Source organism: Erinaceus europaeus, chromosome 7, assembly GCF_950295315.1.
Source record: "Erinaceus europaeus chromosome 7, mEriEur2.1, whole genome shotgun sequence".
Taxonomy (NCBI): Eukaryota; Metazoa; Chordata; class Mammalia; order Eulipotyphla; family Erinaceidae; genus Erinaceus; species Erinaceus europaeus.
This window is the reverse complement of record NC_080168.1, coordinates 9821845-9845192: the sequence shown is the minus strand read 5'-3', so window position 1 is coordinate 9845192 and position 23348 is coordinate 9821845. Positions and strand designations below refer to the sequence as shown.

Here is a 23348-nt window from a genome sequence, read left to right as displayed (position 1 = left end):
CACAGGTCCCAGGATCAAATAATTTTAAGTCTAAGAATATTTTTCACACTCTACAGAAAATGGAAGTCATATCAATACAACTTCAGCTGAGGTCATTTTGAGCTCCTATTCTCCAGTTGTTAAACAGGATTATCATTAGCTGTAAGCATCTCAACTGTATCTTCCAGATAATTTTAAGCACACAACAAATGTTAGTACATCTCCTTATTAATTTTACTACACTCGTGAGAATTAAAATTATATAGACTATTTTCCTGGGATCACCTTGAAAATAAGTACTAATTTGAACACAAATTTGGCTATACCCCAAAACAGTCACTTGATTTTTCTGAGTCTCTGTTCCTCTAGCTGCAAGAAGAATCACAATATTTATCTGATGAGAGTTCAAAGGATTAAATCAGAAAAATGTAGTCATCCCACAATACTAAGGAAGATGTTGTACAAACTATTGTATTCACTGTAGGATGTAAAACATTAATCCCCCAATAAAGAAATTTTTAAAAAAGAAAGAAAGAAAGAAAGAAAGAAAGAAAGAAAGAAAGAAAGAAAGAAAAGAAAAGAAAGAAAGGAAAGATGAAGACTACTGGTTTTGTAGCATGGGCCAAAAAGAATTAGGAGGGGTATAGAGAAGGAAAAAAAATTAACAAAAGAAAAGGAATTCAGCTATTAAGCCCCAATTAAATCAGGTTCCCTCAATTTAAAAATAATCAAAGCCCTAAGAGATATGCACTGGAAAAGGTCTAATTCTTTAGACTTCCTGTAACAAAGCTTGTTCATCCTTTGCAATCTTTTTTTTTTTTTTTTTTTTAATTTTTTTTATTTTATTTTATTTATTCCCTTTTGTTGCCTTTGTTGTCTTATTGTTGTAGTTATTATTGTTGTTGTCGTCGTCATTGTTGGATAGGACAGAGAGAAATGGAGAGAGGAGGGGAAGACAGAGAGGAGGAGAGAGAGACAGACACCTGCAGACCTGCTTCACCGCCTGTGAAGTGACTCCCCTGCAGGTGGGGAGCCGGGGGCTCGAACCGGGATCCTTATGCCGGTCCTTGTGCTTTGCGCCACCTGCGCTTAACCCGCTGAGCCATCCTTTGCAATCTTAAGAGACAAAATCTTTTCTATGAAGCCTGTCAGAGCCGGCAATACTACAGACCCCCCCAAATAAGTCACAATTACTATGTTCAAGTCCTATCTCTATCAAAAATTGGTTATTTCTCTACTTGAGACTCTTCATATGAAAAATGAAGTCTATGACTGAGGAATGTGGGTACTAAAGGCCTTCTAAAGGTCCTCCCAAATAGTAAATCCTTCACTTTATCAACTTTCAGCTAGCATTGGCTGGGACAAACACTTCTATATATGTCCCACACAGCAAGAAAGAAACCATATTTTCCTGTGTTCACCACCATTGTGCTCTTCGTAATCACTACTTAACCCCAAGAGCACCATTCTTCTTTCTTACCTGTTGCTCCTCTGGCATGGGTCTGAAACGGATTTGTAGAAGATGCCACAGAAGGGCCAGCAGCAACAAATGGATTTGTGGAAGGCGTAGCTTAAAAAAAAAATTTACAAAGCACATTATGATTCTACTGCATTTGGGTAATTTAACATAATGTTAAAAACACTGACCCGTGCACTTTAAAACAAAAAAAATGAGAACCCTCAGGGGGCCAGGCTGTGGTGCACCTGGTTAAGTGCACACATTAAAGTGTACAAGGACTCAGGTTCAAGCCCCTGGTCTCCACCTGCAGGAGGGTCAAGCAGAGTGGCAGGTATCTTCTCTGTCTCCTTCCCTCTTTCTACCTCCTCTGTCCTCTTCAGTTTCTGTCTCTAATCAATAGCAATTGAAGAAAAATATTAAAAAATAAAAAACTAGAGCCTTCAGATAACAAATCATTGCTCTGATTGATTTCCGTGACTCCTAAGAAAGTGTTATGTAATGTAATTGTGAAGTTTAAAAATAAACAAAAACAGCATGTAAGCCAGGAACACATACCTCCAAATGGAGCAGGCACACTCGAAGAAGCAGGCTGTGTAGGTGCAGAAGCGCCCACAGGCACTGTTCCAAACACACTGCTGAAAACAAATATTGAAATAAGTTATATATTTCCTTGCTTTAAAAAGGATGAAGTGTAGGAACATTTATGTATCATGTATTAAGGTAGATAAATTCTTGAGAATACCAGAGTCTTTTATTGTGCTATTAACACTTAGGAGAATTTTTAGCAATCTTCTTTATTTAAGACAAAGAGGAGGGAGGACACAAGGTGGGATGGGCCCAGCAGATTGTGCTGGAGGGGAGCCTGTTATGACACACATTAGAAGAAGTTTGAACCTTAACTCCTAGAACATGCAATATACTAAACCAACATTACCACATTAAAGATTTTAAATAAAATACATGTTAGCTAGAAAAACAAGTATTCATTAAAAAACAATAAAACCAATACATGCTAGCATTAAGTATCATTTTCATGATAAATAACTGGGTTTTCCAAAACAAGAGGAACTTAAGGGGAAAACTTGCACTTGAATTCTGCATATCTCTCTGTCTCTCTCTCTCTCTCTCTCTCTCTCTCTCCTCCAGGGTTATTGCTGGGGCTGGGTGCCTGCACCATGAATCCACTGTTCCCGGAGACTATTTTTTTCCTTTTGTTGCTGTTGTTGTTTTATCATTGTTGTGGTTATTACTGTTGTTGTTATTGATGTCATTGTTGTTAGGTAGGACAGAGAAAAATGGAGAGAGGAAGGGAAGACAGAGGGGGGAGAGAAAGACAAGACACCTGCAGACCTGCTTCACCGCTTGTGAAACAACCCCCTTGTGGTGGTGTTGGTGGTGGGGGGAGCCAGGGGCTCAAACCGGAATCCTTACACTGGTCCTTGTGCTTCACGCCATTGTGCTTAACCCACTGCGCTACTGCCCAACCCCTGCAAATCTCTTTAATGGCTGCCTTAATGTGCTGTGGTATATGTACTGAAGATCAAGGTATTGTGTTAATATTGCTACGGTTAAAGTATATGAAGAAAAACTGATCAAACATTTGTAAAAGAACAGGTGTATTTTAAGAGGGTTTATTTTTTTTTTTTGTTTTTCTACAGATTTGTGGGTATTTTTTTTTTTATATCATACCAAAAAACAAGAGTAATAGCTTCCTAAAGGTGAGTTGCAATGTAGGATTTTGAAATTGCATCAAAGAATATTTTGTTCTCCAGTCTGGAGAACTCTAAGAAGGCTAGAAATGGACCCACCCTATGACCCTGCAATTCCTCTCCTGGGGATATATCCTAAGGAACCCAACACACCCATCCAAAAAGATCTGTGTACACATATGTTCTTGGCACCACAATTTGTAATAGCCAAAACCTGGAAGCAATCCAGGTATCCAACAACAGATGAGTGGCTGAGCAAGTTGTGGTCTATATACACAGTGGAATACTACTCAGCTGTAAGAAATGGTGACTTCACCGTTTTCAGCCGATCTTGGATGGACCTTGAAAAATTCATGTTAAGTGAAATAAGTCAGAAACAGAAGGATGAATATGGGATGATTTCACTCTCAGGCAGAAGTTGAAAAACAAGATCAGAAAGGAAAACACAAGTAGAATCTGAAATGGAATTGGCGTATCGCACCAAAGTAAAAGACTCTGGGGTGGGTGGGTGGGGAGAATACAGGTCCATGAAGGATGATAGATGACATAGTGGGGGTTGTATTATTATATGGGAAACTGGGGAATGTTATGCATGAACAAACCATTGTATTTACTGTTGAATGTAAAACATTAATTCCCTAATAAAGAAATTTTTAAAAAGTAATGGCAAACTGTTCAGGCTTAAATTTTCCAAAAGTCTACCATTTGCTTAAAATGTGAAACTTATCAGTTATTTTCTATTTCTATCTAGAGAAGATGCTGATGGAATAATAAGCTACTAGAATAGCAAGGAGGAAATCCATAGGAATGGAGACCAAAAAGCAGAGAAAGCACCGTACAGGTTAAGTCAACTGTACTTTTTGGTCAGGAGACTTCTATCTAAAGCAGAGATGCCAAAACTACAAGTTTTAAAGATTTGATGTTAATGTATACGTCACTTCCTGCTACCAAATATTACTTTATCCTAGGGGTGGGTTTGTGTGTTACACAGTAACAGATGTCTATTTATAAGCAGCAGTATGACACTGCAGAGACAGGATAATAGTGTTGGATTTTGGTGCAATCATTTCTAAAAATACCTACAAATAATGCTACAAGTTAGATTTTAGTTTTCATTTAAAATAATGCGATTTGGCTGCTAAATGGCTTCTCTGTAGAGTACAATTAAATCTGTGTGTAACTGTAACACAATAAGAAGTGTGCATACAAACAAAACCCAAGTTCCTCAAATTTACAAAAATACCAATCTTAAAAACATATCCCCCGATACTCATTATTAACATCATTACTATATATATACAGGATTGGAAAAATATGCAGTAGGAGCACTAACTGAGACAAGATACCTACCTGCTGGCATTACTCGTGGAAGTATATGCGTTACTAGAGGTGGCTGCAGAGCTGAAAACACTGTCTAGTTCTGCCAGGGCTGCGTACTTGTCTGAAGATGCACTTGACTGACTGGGAACTGAAACCACAGAACCAACAGGAGGTTTACCTGTGGCCCCAAAGCCACTCCCCTGATCACCACCTGCCAACAAACAAAAACCAATTATACCAAATTTTAAGTTTGACTTTCCAGGTGGGGGTGCAGCTCAGTGGCAGAGTGCATAAGTGGCATGTGTGGGGCCCTGGGTTTGTTCCTTCCCTGGCACCATATAAGAAAGAGTTTCATGTCACATCTGCCACAAAAAACAAAAAAAACCCCACATAACTTAATCAAAGATTGTACTGACAATGTTTAGATTACACACAATAATGAAACTCAAAATGCTAAATTAACATCTCCAAGAAAGGTACGGTTAATTCAAGTGAACACATATATTCATACAGTACTGGGTCTAATATGAACAGCCCATTAATAATATTTCTCTCCAGAATTTTCCATGAAAAAAGTCAAAGATGCAACTATGAAGAAATATTTACCGTGCATTTACTATGTAAGAGGCACTGTTCTAAATACCTTATATGCAAAAACACATATAAATGGGACTATCACTTCAATGCTGCTACTTCCATCATTTTGGAGATGAGACAGAAGGTCCACAGATCAAGACACAGAATCAGGCTAAAAGCAGATGCTTGCTGTTCTCCACTGCACTATACATTTCTGAGAGGCAAAATATCTGCCTTAAGGTAAAAAATGGGTATGAAAATTACTACAAAAATCATACTTAAAAAATAAAGTATTAATAGAAGGCAGTTTAAAATGAGCACTTATAAAAACTATCCAATAACCTTCCAACAGCCTCCATTAGTAGGATTTATCCCTGGTAATATCTAACATTAAGAATGATTTCTAGTCAAAATTTATTTTGTCAAGCATTCTTCATTAAAACTAGTTTACCAATTAACTCTCAAGCCTTGAGTGTTGCAATTGATATTTCAAATTCAAAATGTACAAAATAATCATGAACAGCAGTGTAAAATACCTACATAGCAACTAAGAAAAGCATACCATCAATATCAGAGGATTCTTTAATATATACATTTAGTATGACACTGAAAGGCTAGTACCTTGCCCAGCACTGAAGATGTTGTCTAAATTAGCGAGTGCCGCATATTTATCTGCAGTCTGTAGACCAGCTTTATTTGTTGAAACTTTACTAACAGCTGATGCTGTTTGATGACTCTGGGAAGTACTGAAGGTTCCAAAATCAGCACTGGAGGATTTGGGGAAGTTATCAAAATGAGCAAAATTAGCATTTACTGATCCAGCATTTCCACCTGTAACAGAAATAAACAGAACACTTAAAATTTCTAGATTTTTCCTAATGTCCTCTGGTAGATTATATGACCATCTCTTCCTACATTCAGTGTTTTACAAGCAACTGTGCATTTTAAAAATGACTGGTAAATCAATCAATTTTAAACATCTATGTATGATTTTTTTTATATATACAATTTCCAAAATTAGACTTATAATGATTCTGGGTACCACGTAGGATGACACATAAAGCTTTCACTGGGAGTGACAAATATAACTCACATAGCTTTATGTGACACCATGACTCCATGCTGCCTGATTTAAGATCTGGCTACTTTATAGACTACTTGGCTATATGCTCTTTATTAGTTCTCCTAAACTACATGTACAGCTTTGAAACAGAGTCACTTAAATGTTGTATTTAGAGCTTCAATTTTTTTTTTCACTTGAAGAACTATCATTTAATTACACACAATAACTGAACTATATACAACACCATGTTTTCAGTAAAATCATGTCATTATATACTACTTCAAGGACAATAATATGTAATACACAAATTATAAATAACTTAAGTATTATAGTAGTGTTTTTTTTTACTGTAAAGAGTACAGTTACTACTGACACATCCTCCATACTGATTTCACTAAAGTACTACCAAAAAACTAATGTCTACCAAAAAACTAATGTCAACATATTTCATTCTATACTTCTGATCTTACATTTTTGATGTTGTTTCTTTACTCATAAATATTAGTTATAAAATGGCATATACACATGGTATCTTCAAGAGACAGTAAAGTATGTGTCTTTTAAAAATAATGTATAAACCTCTATGAGAGACACAAGCATACATTTTCTATGAGTTTTTGGACCTAAAAACAAATGTACACTAATAAAATACCTTTAGGAATGAAACTACTGCTAACAAAAATCTAAGAAATGTGTTTATTTAAGGTTATGATCTATTGCAACTAACTGATGAAAAGGTATACACAAATCCTTTAATATTTGCATACAAAAATCTCTAGCTACTAAAATCAAACTGTTAAATCAACTAACTCTTACAGTATTGTACTATTTATGTTTGTAGGACTGAGTTTAGTAATAGTGTATAGAAAGTAAAACTGAGATTTTATTAAGGGCTTATTACAAGGTCTTTAACAACATACTGTAACTGGAAAAACCCATGGAAGATAACATAAGACATACAAACTAGCAAGAGTCCTACTTGACAACAGAACTTACTGTTGGAAGCATGAAGAGGAAAGGCTGAAGTAAATTCACCAAAACTGCAGCTAGATGAAAGCATTCTAAATGCTGCACAGCCAGAAATTATACAAATGACAAAATTAAAGAAACAAAATTGAAAGGTTTTAAGACAATACACAGAGTTAAAAGTTGAAAGAAAAGTAATCAAAGATTTAAACAAGGGTTAAAAGAGCTTTGTGGAAACAATGCTGTTTAACAGGAGAGTATTTGAAATTTCAAAAGCAATTCCTGCACAGAAAACTACTTCTGAATTTGATTACAGTGCCTGTTAAATCATCTACTCTGAATTACAGCATTAATTTTCTCCAGCATATTGCTATGGAAATTTTTCTTTCTGCTCAATGGAAACAATCAATTAGCTTACTTTATGTCTATCCCAAATCAATATTTCCTAGTATTTTAACGCCACTGTGCAAAATTCATGTGCAGGAAAAGGAGACTGGATGTTATGAACTAAATAACTTATCAGAGAATTGAGAAAAGGAAATGAACATACATACAATACATATGCATGTATATATGTGTGTATATATATATATATATATATACACACACACACACATACACACACACACACACACGCACACATACACACAAACACACAAATGTCAGGTTTCCCCAGAGCTTTGTAAGAACTATTTTAAAATCAGATCACTACAGAATGTTAAGTTTAGAGTGGTTTTTCACAACTACATCTAGAGAATTTTACTTGGTTTCTGGAAGTAAACACTTAAGCACAATGCTGGAGAAGCTCTACCTGTAGTTTGGGGCTGAAAAGGAGAATGACTTGCTGTGGGGAAAGCTCCAAAATTACTCGAACCACTAGACTGTCCAAATGCATCAAAGTTTGCAAAGTCTGCATTTGCAGAACTGTGAGCTGTAAATGGTAAGGAACAATATATGTTAATGAGTATGAAAGACAGAAACAAAAATATGACAAATGAACTTTATGGAAAATTTGTTTTACAACTCATAGAAGAATTCATTTATAAATCAGATTTTAAATCCAAAAAGGTTTAATCCATTTTTAGCAATTTATAAAAGGGATCAAGAAATTTCTAAAAATATTTCATGCCATGATAACCTTATACACAATACTCTCTGGCTAGCCCTAGGAATCACACTGTAGAAAATGACATTCTTAAGAAAAAGTGTCTCAATTAAGGGCACACAACAGAAGATCAAATGAATACAGTAATGAAATATTCAAATTTTAAGTGGCTATGAGTGATTCATCAACTATATGAATCCAAAATAATAAGATGGTTTAACTGTATTAAGCATCTCTTCAGCTTTTTAAAATGTTCGCAAATGTCACATTATAGCATCATAACATATGAATCATAAAAAGCTTGAATGCACAACAAAGATAGCCAGACCAATGGAAGGTGCTGATACTCTGTTAGAAACCTGCAATTCTAAGCATACCACACGATTTAACAATCAATGAGAGCCAGTGAGAATATTATGTAACCGCACCTCATACTCAATGAAAAAGACCAACTGGCATTTGCATCAACCTAAGAGCAAAATCCTAAGTCTTCCAAAAAATTAAAATAAGGGAGTCGGGCGGTAGCGCAGCGGGTTAAGCGCAGTTGGTGCAAAATGCAAGGACCGCATAAGGATCCCAGTTCGAGCCCTGGGCTCCACCTGCAGGGGAGTCGCTTCACAAGCGGTGAAGTAGGTCTGCAGGTGTCTATCTTTCTCTCTCTCCCCCTCTGTCTTCCCCTCCTCTCTCCACCTCTCTCTGTCCTATCCAACAACAACTACATCAATAACAACAACAACTACAACAATAAAAAAGGGCAACAAAAGGGAATAAATAAATATTTAAAAATTAACATAAGCTAAAGAACAATTTTAAGTTGAAAGCAAGAAATAGGACACAGGAAAGAGAGCAAGAGGCCAGGGACCAGGTGGTGGTGCAGCAGTAGAGCCCATGCTGACAAATGGGGTTCAAGTCCCTGGTACCCAACTGTAGGGGCAGGTTTCAGCAGTGCCACAGGCACCTCTCCTGCTCCCTTTGTCTGTCTGTCTCTCTCACCTTCTATTAAATAGAAAATAATAATTAAAAAAAATGACTACTGGAAATAGAGGTATCGTGTAGGGGCATGTAGCCTCAACAAGCAATAACCCTGGTGGCAAAAAAAATATCATTTTAGTCCAACACAAAAAATGCTTATGACAAAATATGTCAAGAAAAAGGTTAGTCATTCCTGATACATTTTCATTCACACATCGAATAAGTTGAATATGGTATTATACAATAGGGAAAATCAATGTTTAAGTAGTAGAAAGATTTCTCACAGGCATTACTATCAACTTTGTATAACACGTTTTGTGAGGATTTTGTAATGATATTCAAGCTTATAAACAACCCCCCCAAAGCTACTAATTTTCCTATCAACAAAGTAACATTAAATGTTATTCTAGAAAGTAAGTCAGGAAATTAACAGCATTTTATGTGACTACTGGTTTACACCTGAAAGGGTATGACAGTTGGGGGACATGTGACTAAAGCAGGCCTCTATTACCAGACATCTGAACCCAAGCCCCCTCATACACACTTACTGTTCCTGGGCTAATATTTTCATTCAGACAGAGGGAAAGACATCACAGTGAAGTGCTTCCCCCCGTCCTGACACTCTCACGTGATGTCTGGGTGTGAATCTGGGAGACACACATGGCAAGGCGTCTGTCCTACCCACGTGCTGTCTCTTCAGCGCCCACCTCCCTTCTTGAGTTATTACACTAGCGCTTCTGAAACAGAGTGCTGTCCTGTATATCACTGCTCAGAATGTGTACGTAGGAGCTTTTTTTAAAAAAAAAAAAAAATTTTTTTTAATTTTTATTTTTTGATTATTTGGAAACACTGACAAAACCATAGGATAAGAGGGGTACAACTCCACACAATTCCCACCACCAGAACTCCGCATCCCATCCCATCCCCTTCTATTCTTTAACCTGCTGGGAGTATGGACCCAAAGTCATTGTGGGGTGCAGAACGTGGAAGGTCTGGCTTCTGTAATTGCTTCCCCGCTGGACATGGGTGTTGAAAGGTCAATCCATACTCTCATAGGAGCTTCTGAACAATACATATACCCTATCCCCAAACACTACAGGAAGTACCTACATTAAAAGTTGGCTCAGTGCAAACAACAAATTCTTTCCATACCCACGGCAATCTTTTGTCACTATTTGTACATGAAAATTTCATTTTTTTATAAACAGAAATCTCACTTTTCCCAAAACACATATAATGGCAGGAATACTTTTAATCTATGACTTAGAGAAAAGTAATAAATTATAAAGGAAACAATTCTGGAAAAATACTTTGGAGGAAATATCTACACAAGTTTATAAACAGTAAGCATGTATTTAAAACTGCTGAGAACACTAATAGGCCAGTACAATTTAGTGAAAGGGAACACAGGAGTCAGAATTCCATTCTAAGTAACCACGCAGCATTAGACAAGTCCTTCCAATGTTCTGGTTCTATCAGTTTACTCAGCAGCAAAAATGGGAGGCTGGACTAGATGAACTCTATGTACTCACTCACTGTCTCTGATTCTATGGTAAGCTTACTAGACACACTAAGAGTAAATATTTTAGGATGTCTAAAATACTGAGCTAAAAAGATCTTACTAAAAAGCAATAAATAAATAAACAAACAAATAAATAAAAACATTTAAAACCAAAATATGCACTATGATGATAATACAATTACAAGACAAGTGGATAGGGAATGTGGCACAGGAAATTCTCAAATTTAGGTTCATGATTAGTCAACAATTTGTCAACATTAGTCAACAATTCAAATTTCACATCAAATAAGTATGTTTTTTGATGTAGTGTTTAAAACCAGCGTGTCTAGGAATTCTGAGTCTATATTCCATGAAACAGCAGGTAAGATCTGCTCTGTGACCCCTTCTGCTCCACATGACATCTACAGTTCATTTACTCACTGGTGTTAACTGAGTGGCATGGCAACTGAGTTTGAGACACTTAGCATAATAAACAATGGCATTTCATTGTAACAACTTGAGGGAAAAAGATAAATCTCTAGCCAGGAGCACCATGCATGTGGAGTGTCTGCATGTCTTCTCACCAACTGTATCTAGATTTTCCTCTCACATCCAGTGAGACTGGCACACTGATTAGTGTATCTGAACTGAACCACATCTGAGTGGGTGTCACTCTTCCCTGCAAAGGAGTGGCCGCCTGCCCTGGTGAGCTCCCGCCTGCCTTTCTATGTTACCAGGAGATGCTCCAATCTGCCTCAAACACTGAAGCTGGAAAATAAATTATTATTTCACATTAGAGTTTTGAGTCTATCTAGAAGGTTGGCGACATAGCTTTCTTGCCTTTTGGGGGTGGTGGTGATGGCACTAAGATGTCGAACACGCATGGTTTTACTTTTCCACTCTACTTCAGAGAGGCAAAGGCGTGGGGGGGGAGACACTGGGTAGCAGCAGAGCTCAGCCTGGTACCCCAATGGCACTCCCTCCCGCATGGTGCTGAAGCCTGAAGTCAGGCCATGTGCATCTACCAGGGGAGCTGCCTTCCAGTCACTAGTGATGTTTCCTGTGAGAACCTAATTGCAATTTACAGCTAACCCTTGAACACAGGTTTAACTGCAGATTCATTAACACACAGACATTTTGATAAACAGCTGTTGTCATCCTAACAGCACCATTTTAAAAATACTTTCTCCTCCAAACAATTTCCTTTTCTCTAGCTTACTGGCTTACTGCACTGTAAAAAGAAAGTATACAATAATATATCTCACAAAACATGTTAGTCAACTTTCTCTTCTCTGCAAAGTTTCTGGACAACACAGGCTAGCAGTAACTTAAGACTTAGGGGGAATGAACGGTATATGTGGGTAATTTGACTGCATTTGTTTGGAGTTATGATGGTGATTGTATGTCAGTTAACTGACGGTAAAATTGCCTTCGCTATAAGGCATTTAACATGAAGTCAGAGTTTTAAATAACCTGCTGATGATGCCTTAGACTAAGTGTGCATAGCTGGCCAGCCCGTCACCAGACCCCAAACAAAAAAATCCGCTACCGTTTATAGTCTGTAGGTTGTGTAGTATGTTTGTTACCAGGCTAATTCCATTTTTTCCAGCTGTAAGCATATTTCTATAACTGCTGTTCCTGAGCCTGGTAAAGATCCCCTGACATGCATCCACACAAACCATCACAGATCAGTTGAAAGATCATCGAATTTAAAGGACAAAAGACATGGTATCAATATTTCACAGGTGAGTAGAAGAACACAAAATTCAAAATACAAGCAAGTGATCCTATAAGCACTGGCTATGCTCATAAAATAGTGATACATTTGTTTTAGAAAGGAAAGTTTTTTTTTTTAAGGCTTTCATTAAAAACAAAAAAGAATAATGTAAATCACTGACAAAGTTTTGGACTACGCTCCATAAATACATGCAAAAACTTTACATACAATGTATGCTTTTAGACACTGATATAGCACACATTCTAAAACATATGAAAAAATAACTGTAAAGATGAAGAAGAAGAAAAAAATGAATCTAAATCATATGGGGAAAACAAAAGCTTCACATACTTGGTGTGTGTGTGTGTGTGTGTGCGTGTGTGTGTGTGTATGTCAGCAGAGTGTGAGCATCAATAAAGACGGTGGCAATTAACAGAGCTGAGGTATAGCTTGGTGTTTGAATCTGGGTTTATGACACTCAAGAAAAAGCAAGTCTCTGCTAGGAATTGCTACAGAATGGACTCATCTGCTGGTGTTTGATCTCTATATTCTACTTTCCCCTATGAATTACACAACGGGCTGATCAAAGTTTCAATGAAGTGCCAGCATTTGGTGAACCCACCAATAGCTAACACTATAAAAAGAGAAGCACTGCTATTATGGTCCTTTTTTGGTTTTTTTACATGTTACTATTTTTTAAAATATATTTTATTTATTTATTTATTTACTTACTTACTTATTTTAATGCAAGATAGATACAGACAGAGAAAACAGCACTACTCTGCTCTGGGTCATGGTGGCGCTGGGGATCAAATCTAGGACCTCAGAGCCTCAGGCAACGAAAAGTCTTTCTCAAAATCATTATGCTGTCTCCCCAGTTCTACTATTATGCCTATTAAACCCCAAGTGACGGGCCAGCTCCTATCATCACAGGAAGGAAGGAAGAAAGGAAGGGAGGGAAGGAGGGAGAGAGGGAGAGAGGGACAAGATGATACAGATACTAGCAACTAATCAATTTTTCCAACTAACAATTGACAGAAAATACAGTGAGGAAGGAACAAATTAATATTGGTGAAAGTTCTCCAGGACAAGTAACATTTTTTAAATAAGTAGTAAGTCATAGAAGAGGCCAAAAAAAAAGGAGTAACTGAAGAGTTACAAACTAAGAAATATATCTCACAATTGTGATTATTTGGGGAGCATGATTTGATAAACTATATTTGAAATGGACTAGACATCTGAATACTTGTTGAAAATCTATTTACTTATGCATTCATTTTATTGCCAGCAGGGTTATCCCTGGAGCTTGGTGCCTGCAGGACTGACTAGCCCACCACTCCTGGCAGTGACTCCTCCCCCTTCTGTTCTTTTCTTTTATAGGAGAGAAATCGAGAGGGGAAGGAGAAAGGAAGAGAAAAAGACACCTGCAGCATGGCTTCACCATTTGAGAAGATTCCCCTGCAGGTGGGGACCACAGACCTGAGCCTAGCCCCTTGAGCATGGTAACATGTGTGGTGAACTGGATGTGCCACCAACGGCCTCTACTGAACAGAGTATTATTACTGTTACAGTAGTCATTAACAAAGAAAATCCCTTTGATAACAGACAGATACAATACTTAAAGATAAAATACCCCTAAGTTTTGCTTCAAAATAATATGAAACGAGGAGATTTGTAAAATGATAAGTTCAACCACATTAACTACGGGGGACGAATAAGTACGCAAGTTCATACTATCTGGTCACTTTTTAATATCTGCAATTTTCCATAATAAAAGAGGAAGAAAATGAAGTCTTTTAAGTTCTTTCCTTATGGTTATGTCAGTGAGCATAACCTCTCCTGTGATTAAAAAACAGCAGTGGAGTGACTCTCAACAGACCACATTTACAAGTGCTTACCTTTAGAGTTGATGAGCAGCAAGCAAATAAGTATTTTAAAAGGGGAGATGTGTATCTCGATGCATCACACACATCTCTGGCCATTGCTAATGAGGGAAAAAAACACTCACCTGCATGACTATTGAAATGTGCAAAGTTAGCAAAATTGGCTGTAGCTGTAGACTGAGGAGCTGGAGCGGCAAAGATGTCCGAGCCAAGATCACTTAAAAGGTCAAACTGCTTCTTTTCCTGCGGTTGTCCTTGAGAGCGACCTACAACAGGGGACTAAACCACATATTAACTCTAACTATAGAGATTTTAGTCGCATCTGTTAGGCTTTTATTACACTATTTCCACCATAGCAATCTTTTAAATGTCTGATATTGTCTAATAGTCACTTTTTGGAGAACTCTAATACTTTTTGAATAGCACAAACTTTCACCAAGATACCCCCCCCCCAAGGTCTATCCACCTTAAACAGACTCAAAATCAAAGAAATTTGACTGCAATGATTACCACTTATGGTGCTTTAAAAAAAACTTTATAGGAGACTTAATACACTGACAACCCTTCTCTTCAATTTTTTAAACAAATCAGCAAAATCCAGATATACATTACTGAAATAAGATTTTTTTTTAAATAGGTGAATTATAATTCAATATAACAGCATGCCTTAGAACTTTTCTTGGGTCAGAGAGATCTTGGTAGGATAGACGTCGTAGTCACATACAGTAACAGATTTGTCAAAGCCTGGTCCTTTGTAACTGAATACACACAAAGCACAGACTTTGGGTGCCCAGCTATGAAGACTCTCTTCTAGTCAAGTGTTACAGAATAAGACACGAAATAAGAACTACGGTGGCCATCATTAGGAACTTAGGCGGTGGGTGGGGTGTGAAACTACACCACTATAATCTTATAATAATCTTCAAACAATAATAGAACATTTAAAAAACAAACAGAAAAGAAATGTAATGCAAAGCCACGTATGTTCAACTGCTTGAAAAGCCATTATCTATAGAAGTTTATCACAGAAGCTATATTTTTCTAATTCTTGTGGTCATCATAGATAGGTTCATGTCTTGCCAACCGTTTATGATATGACAGACAGCTACAGAATTGTCCCTGTATACCTTCTGAAAGTTGTGGGGAGTTCAAAGAAACTCCTAACAGCAATAGCAAGAGAACGAAAGTATACACACTACCGCTTAACCAGAAATCTTAATGTACTGTAAACCTCTAGGCCATAATGCTATTTGGCAAACAAGGTTACGCAGCTGTTTCAAATTCATGGTACTCCAAGACAAAGTCCTCCCACAAAGATGTAGTGGTTACTCACCTGACTAGGTGTGCCTTTATTTAAGTGCAATGCTGGTGCTGAATCTCCTAAGAGAGCTTTCAGTGGTTTGACCTCAGGTGTGCTACTTGTGCTACTGGCAGAGGACCCTGAAATAGATGCATGAACTGAGGCGACCACTTTGGCTTGTTCTGGTGGGACATACCTAAGATACATGAGAAGTCAGACAAACAGTTAACTGCGAGAAATGCAGGAAATACTACATGCAGAAATGATAAGATTAGTTCAAATTTTGTCCAAAACCATTTCAATCGTGAACCAAGAATTTCAAAATGAATCAAGAGTTTAAAATGATACTTAATTGAAACACTCACGGCAAAATAAGACTAACCACAAAAACTTCTCTCAATTATTTATTAGTTCTTCTAAGATAATAATTATAATTGGTCTTTAAATGACAGAGGACATATAGCTAATCATATTATATCTTAATTTTTAAAAAAACTAAAGTACCATAATTTTCTAAATAACATTTAGAAATGGCGGAAGAAAAAACACTTATTTAACTACAGTTAACAGTTTAAACTAGAAAGACAAATTATAAGACTTAAAGAATAGCATGAACATTTCCATTCTAAAACGGAAAGAAGTAATTTACCAATGAAGATGTAGAAATAAAAATATCTGCAACATAGCAAAAATGTTCATTGCAGCATCATTTGCATTTTACTAGGGTAGAATGAATGCTATTTCACATATTTTGTAAATCTCTATAAAAGTACTACTACTTCCTGGTGTCTTCTGAAACCTATCTTTAGAGAAGCTTGTCCTGGAAACTAACTGGACACGTGTACACAGATTCTCATACTCAACATACTACCACTGTACTCTTCATTCATGACTTCAGACAACTGGGCAAGTACCAACTGCTAGAAACATTTTCAAGAGAGGATGCTAAAGTAGTGCAGTATACTACTACAACTACCCTTTCCACGTGGAGAGAAGCCCCTACGATTTCACAGGTTTGATCCCAGTCATTAGAAGATAGCACTGAGGGGTGGGGGGAGCAAGGGCAAGGCAGGCAGTTAGAATGTGACGCACCACTACTGGCGGTGCTGCTCTGTCTAGGTCCGGCACTGAGTGGGAAGGTGTCAGTACGTCTGGGTCTTGTCCTACCCTATATGCCTGACCATGCCCAACATAACAAGCAGACGAAAGGAATTGAAAAACAGTGATGAACAGCATCTATCTCTAGAGAAAGTTGAAAATCCCTACTATTCACAATAGCTAGGAAACTTAGAATGAACTACTTCAACAGCTTGTACCTCTAATTTTTCATGTTTAAAATGAAGATATGTTTGTGATGAGGTGTGACTGATGCAACATCTGTAAGGTATTTACTACCACTAAATGATATACTAATTGCAAACAGTAAAGCTGCTTTGCTGTGCCCCAGCCCCCAGCTCACTCCACCCCTGTAAATGGGAGAGATGATGGACTATAAAAATGACTACATGAAGTTAAACTTCCCTATAATCTGGCATGTCACTAATGACATTATCAAAGGATAAAACCAGGTAACAGCACCTGGTTCAAAAGTCCATGACTGATAAATAGTAAGACGGTAAAGAAATTGTAGAACACAGGGAGTGAGTTTTGAAATTTGTCATAATCCCCTTAGCTCAGGTTCCTAAGAATAGTTTGTCTCAATGAGAATGCATTTTTTAGATAATGCATATGCAATACTAAACATTCACGGCAGTGTTTTTTATTTACATGTCACAGATGTGCAGGAGCATGAGTTTAGAGGTCCTAGGCTAGGGTGAGAGTGTTTTGCAGAGAATTGAGAAATTCTACACATGTATCAATGACGATTTACTACAAACCATTAATCCTTTCAAAAAATGAGAGAGGAAAAAAGCCAACCGAAACAAAACCCCAGTTCTAGGTCTCCTGAAAGCTAGTCCCTCCCTCTCCCCACCTACCAATTAAGGCATGCACCACTTTTATTATTAAAATAATTTCCTGTTTCTTGGCATATTAAAAACCATCTAAAGTTTACAGTTATTTGGGTTATTCATTTAAGAATAATAATTACTATAAAGGCAGAGCACACTATCTATGGCTTTAATTCTATCAACTCCTATTTATACACTTTTCTCCTGCTAGTTAAAGCTGTGTTAACTAAAATCCCAGGAAAGTCCCATTCAAACTAACTTTCTGAATCAAGGGAAAAAAACAAAACTTAGGCTATCTCTATCCAAGGAGAAAGATCTCAAGCATAGTCTAGGAAATTTTACAACTAAAATGATACAGGACAATTATACACTTCTTTTTAAAAGGATGATTTATGCCACCATATTTTTACTGCCATTCTACCTTCTAGGGTTTTCACCTTTCTTAATCTAAAACTTTACTGGGAAATCTTTATCTGTATTCATATCTCAAGTATCTATTATCCTTAAATTTAGCTCTGGCTAAAATCTTTTCCTCTAGAGCACTGTATGTATACTAAGTTTGCAAAGTAACCAAATCACAGCTACTTCTTTCTAATGTGCCTAGTGAGAGTGGAGATTTCTCCCTACAAAACACAGCAAGCATTCCCTGAGGGTCAAAGCAGGCTCTGGAATATACCATTCTCGGCTTAAATACAGCTCCTCAGGGAAATACGAGGCCATTTACTTCCTCATTATCTACTCCCTGTCCTTGCAACTCTCTTCTTAGAAAGGAAACATATGCTACTAACTTGATAATGAAACATGCAGAGGCTGGGAGACAGCTTGCCGGCTAGGGCACACCATTCAGGAGAACACCCCCACTGTACCTGCCTCCTGCGCTGTTGGTTTATCTCTCCCTTTCTCTGTTTGAAACAAACAAACAAAAAAAAAAGGAAAAAGCTGGCCTAGCCTACAATAAAATAAAAGAAACAACCAAGAGCTCATTGCTTACTGAGTCTTAGTTAAATGACTAAAACTGTGTTCCAGTTGCTAAAACTAAAGAGCTCCAAGCAGCTGAACTAATGCTAAGGATATATTCCCTACTCTGCTTTAAAGGGCTTACAAGCCATATGTCCAACCTATTTTAATATATTTTTTAAATTAACATCTGATGGATTTAGTTACGGGAGTATAAGTGCTCCCTGCTTAATCAAGTCGTGAAATTAATGGTACTATTTTGAGGGACATTTTGAGTGGATTCAGTGCCAGGATCACCACATGAGAGGTTCAACATAACGCCTATTATACAGAAGATAAATCCTTATAGAAGGAATGTAGATTTTTAAGAAAGAAAGCTTGACAGGACAAAAAAAAAAAAAAGTCTAGAGAAACTGTCAGGATTGGGTCAGGAGTAGAAGGAAGATTCTCTAATTTAAAAAGTGAGTTTGGAGTCTGGAAATTAAGGGATACTGATGAGTGAAGACAAGGAAGAAAAGTTTTGAAAGCCAAGCCAAGTAAAATTCAAGCCTAATGAATATCTACCTACCCATTTCCTATCCACCTGTCTTCTATTTCTTTTCTTTCTTCTCATTCTTTTACCCTTTCTTATATCAGACTAATCTTATCCACAACTAATATAATTCAGGGGAATCTTAGTTCTAAATATAAACTATTCACTCACCATCTTTTCTTTTCATATTTTTCTTGTAGGAACTCTTTCACTTTTTGTGGATCCCTGAAGTCTGGAATTGCTGAAGATCTATCATCAAATAATCCTAGCCAAATCTGTTTACAGACCTTTGGAAAGAATTTTAAAAAAAAAGTGTTAAATTCAACATCCTCACGTAATAAAATTTTAAGGAAAAATTATAATTTCTTTAGAAAGCTAATCTACTTAACGCTGATTATACTTCTTTAATGAGGGTATTTATCACAATCAGAAATGAAGGAACTAATTTATTTTAATGCTATAGTATGCAGTAGAATCTTAGCAACTATCATTAAAAAAAATAGCACCTCATAGGAAAATGAATACTGAAATAAGATTAAAGTGTACCTGGGATTTCTGGGTTTTAGAAAGCTCATAAACTGTAAGCCAAGAGTGAAGTCATATAAACATTATGGCCCTCAATACACTAGTTTGATAAAACAGAGAAGCTAGTGGAGCAACAATTTCAGATTCTAACAGTTAAAAGTCAACCAGAAATAACAAAGTACTGGAATAATCAAAAATGTGTTCTAAAAGCATCAGGCAGACTAGCTTTAAAGCTGCCTCCTATGCTTTGTTTTTCTAACTAAAAAGTGAGAATCCGATACTCTGAACTTTTCAGAAAAATCAAATTAATAGATTCTACAGTAGAATACAAACATCAAGAAAGCAATAAAAAAATTGATGAGTGGATTCATCAAATTTAAAAGCTGCTCTTCAAAAAATGCAATGAAGAGGCAAGATAAAAAGTATTTTCACAGGGCCAGATGGTGGTGCACCTGATTAAGTGCAGTTGTTACCATGCACAAGGACCCAGGTTCAAGCCCGATCCCTACCTGCAGGGGGAATGCTTCATAAGTGGTGAAGCAGGACTATAAATGTCTCTCTCTCTCTGTCTCCCCACCTCTCAATCTCTCTCTATTCTATCAAATAAAACAAAGTTACAAAAAAAGAAAAAAATTAAGTATTTTCAAAACAAAATAATCACAAAGTAATGATACACACACACACACACACACACACACACATATATTTTAATGAGAAAACAGAGACCATTCCACCTTTTGTTTGAGGATCAAACTCATGAAAGATATGTACTCCTGAGGCACAAACCCATTATTAGAAAGTGGGATGAGAATTCTGAAGACACTTTACCAAAGCAGCTATGCAGATGGAAAATAAATAGTTCAACACCAGAGACCCCACTGCAGAGACACCCATAGATGCTACTCAGAAATGGTTGAAAATAGACTGAAGATATTATGTGTTGATGAGAATGTAGAGCAAATGAAACTCTCAAGAATACAAAATGATACAGTAACTTTGGGAGAATGGCAGTTTCTTAAAAAGTTTAAACACGACCATGAGACCCAGTTATCCTGCTTTTAAGCATGTACCCAAGAAATATAAAAGCATATGCCAACACTTAGTTTTACATACATAAATATTCACAGAAGCTTTGGTGGTAACTCCAAATGGAAACAATCCAAAAGTTCATCAGTGGATATGCTCTGCCCAATGCCCACGTAGCAGTACTACTCAGTAATAAAAAACAAAGGAATTTATATAAGCACCTATACGTATAAACCTAATTATACTGCTAGACACCCCCCCCAATGCATACTGTATGCTTCTAATCATTTAAAATTCTAGGAAATATAAGTTTATCTATAGTCATGGAAAGTAGATCTGTGAGTACCTTACAAGGACTAAGAGAAAATTCCTGAGGGTGAGACTGGTCATTATTTTGTTACTGTATGTTTATTGCACATGTCAAAGCTCAAATTATGGTTTAAATATGCAAAAGAAACTGAAGTTAATGATTTCTCAGAAAAGCTATAAAACAAGTCTATCCATTTCCAAAATGACGCTAAAGCACAATCACAACACTAGCTTCAACCTGTCTAAAACCAACTTAAGAAACCAGAATAGGAAAAGCAGCATCCTACATCTCACCCTCACATCAGAGTGGGTCAAAGGAAGGTCAGGAAGGCAGGAGAAAGAATTCTCTCTCTTCTACCACTCAGGCCAAGCACGTGTCAAAACAGCAGCCCTTGTGGTCCCCTCCTACTCTAGGCTCTGTACAGATACTATAAACTCAGGCAGTAACAGCTGACAAATGAGAGGCCTTGCCTACACGATCTCATCAAAAAAATATTCCAGCAGAAAAGCACAGCAAGTGTAGACACCCAGGAATGGCAGAGCAACTCACTGCCAATTTAGTTTTAGAAAGAATTACACTATTTCTCTACACTGATCCAGCTTCCTAGTAAATGCTTAGCTAATTAGAAGGAACCACATGAACATCCAAGAAGGTGACTCAATGGGCTGAACACAGGAAGTGCATGCTTGAGGCCCCAGGCTCAATCTCCACAGGACACAGGCCAAAGGATAGTGCTCTGATCTGTCTCCTCTCTAAATAAATAAATAAATCTTGAAGAGAAAGAGGGGGAGAGACAGACAGACAGCTACAGAGAAACATATAGGACTCTCCTTAAGTAGGAATCCAACTACTGATTCTGTCAAAATGTGATTGTAAAAGATTAGAATCTGGCTTGGGAGCCAATCTGTGTGGTGGCACACAGCTTACCATGCACAGGGCTAGAGTCTGCACTCCTCACCTGCAGGTGGTAGCTTGCCGAGCCATGAAGCAGGTCTGCAGGTGTCTATCTTTCTCGCCTTATCTATCTTTCCCTCCCCTCTCAAATTCTTTTTATCCTATCAAATAAAAATAGAAAAATAGGAAAAAAATGTCTGCAGGGAGTGGTGGATTCACAGTGCCAACACTGAACCCCCAACGGTAACCCTGGTGGCAATTATATATGTGTGTGTGTGTGTGTGTGTGTGTGTGCGCGCGCGCGCACACACACACACACACACACACACACAGTCTATAGCTTTACAATGACATTCCTAGAGAGAGGGGAATTTTTAAATTCCTAATTTAAATTTTTCCAAACATAAGACAGGAAGCAGTTTGCGCAAAATCAAAGAATTATTAACTGTAATTGACAAAATTAGTTCAGGGCACTTTATGACACTTTTTCTCTGTAATTCCAGGCTCCTTTTAGCATAATAATGTACAATCATTTTAAATAAAATAATTAGTGAGCATAATTAACAAATAATCAAGACAAATAAGCATGGCATGGGTTGAAAACGCCAACAGTCATGATGTCACTCCTCACAGTAGCAAAGCAAAGACAGAGTGCCTGGTGCCAGGCTCACACACACCTACAATTAGCAGCCTGTAGGGTCACTTGCAATTCTGTACTAAGACCTGGTAGTTTTTTTTGTTTGTCTGTTTTTCTTTTAAATTTTTTATTTATAAAAAGAAAACACTGACTAAACGATAGGATAAGAGGGATACAACTTCACATAATTCCTATCACCGGAACTCTGTATCCCATCCCCTCCCCTGATAGCTTTCCTATTCTTTAACCCTCTGGGAGTACGGACCCAAGGTCCTTGTGGGATGCAGAAGGTGGAAGGTCTGGCTTCTGTAATTGCTTCCCTGCTGAACATGGGCGTTCACAGGCCTATCCATACTCCCAGCCTGCCTTTCTCTTTCCCTATCAGGGAAGGGATCGAGGGAAGCAGAGCTCCAGCACATTGGTGGGGTTGTCTGTTCAGTAAAGTCTGGTAGGCATCCTGCTAGCATCTGGAACCTGGTGGTTGAAAAGAGAGTTAACATACAAAGCCAAACAAATTGTTGAACAATCATGGACCTAAAGGTTGGAATAGGGCAGATGAAGAGTTGGGGGGGGGTGGTGTCTCTCTGTTTTGTAGATAGCTAGTAGGCATATTTTAATTATATTCCAAAGGGCCTGTAGCTATACTAGGTTTTTTGCTTTGTTTTGTTTTGCCTGAGCCTGAAATCTGATATGCAGGTGGATCCTAATTATTGTCTGGGGAGATGATGCCATGGCTGGCAGAAAGACCAGAAACCTGGATCAGGGCAGAGAAAGGTGTATGGGAAATATGGGAAAGGTGTATAAATATTGTTGATTGTAAACCCCATCGATTTGATGTGATCTGGGGCCCATATTCAGCTTAGGAGCGAGCCTGTGTGACCTCTGCATCCCTGTAGATCTGAGCTCACATTCTGTGCTAAGACCTGCTAGTTTTACCCCCCACTCTAACACATCAAAAGGCTGAGCTT

At 37.5% G+C, this 23348-nt stretch overlaps 1 protein-coding gene across 8 annotated transcripts in view; it reads right to left on the bottom strand.

Annotated features, from left to right (window-relative positions):
• Window positions 1-23348, bottom strand: part of AGFG1 (ArfGAP with FG repeats 1) — a 59024-nt gene that overhangs the window by 5958 nt on the left and 29718 nt on the right. For 5 of the 8 annotated variants that reach the window (XM_060193699.1, XM_060193698.1, XM_060193700.1 and 2 more), the window contains exons 3-10: window positions 19160-19275; window positions 15584-15746; window positions 14376-14529; window positions 7884-8003; window positions 5665-5874; window positions 4498-4678; window positions 1994-2073; window positions 1460-1549 (exon numbers count right to left, since the gene is read on the bottom strand). In XM_060193699.1, coding sequence (XP_060049682.1) covers window positions 1460-1549; window positions 1994-2073; window positions 4498-4678; window positions 5665-5874; window positions 7884-8003; window positions 14376-14529; window positions 15584-15746; window positions 19160-19275 — 1114 coding nt within the window. The remainder of the gene's footprint in view (window positions 1-1459; window positions 1550-1993; window positions 2074-4497; window positions 4679-5664; window positions 5875-7883; window positions 8004-14375; window positions 14530-15583; window positions 15747-19159; window positions 19276-23348) is intronic. The other 3 variants (XM_060193704.1, XM_060193705.1, XM_060193703.1) reach the window with 2 other exon arrangements.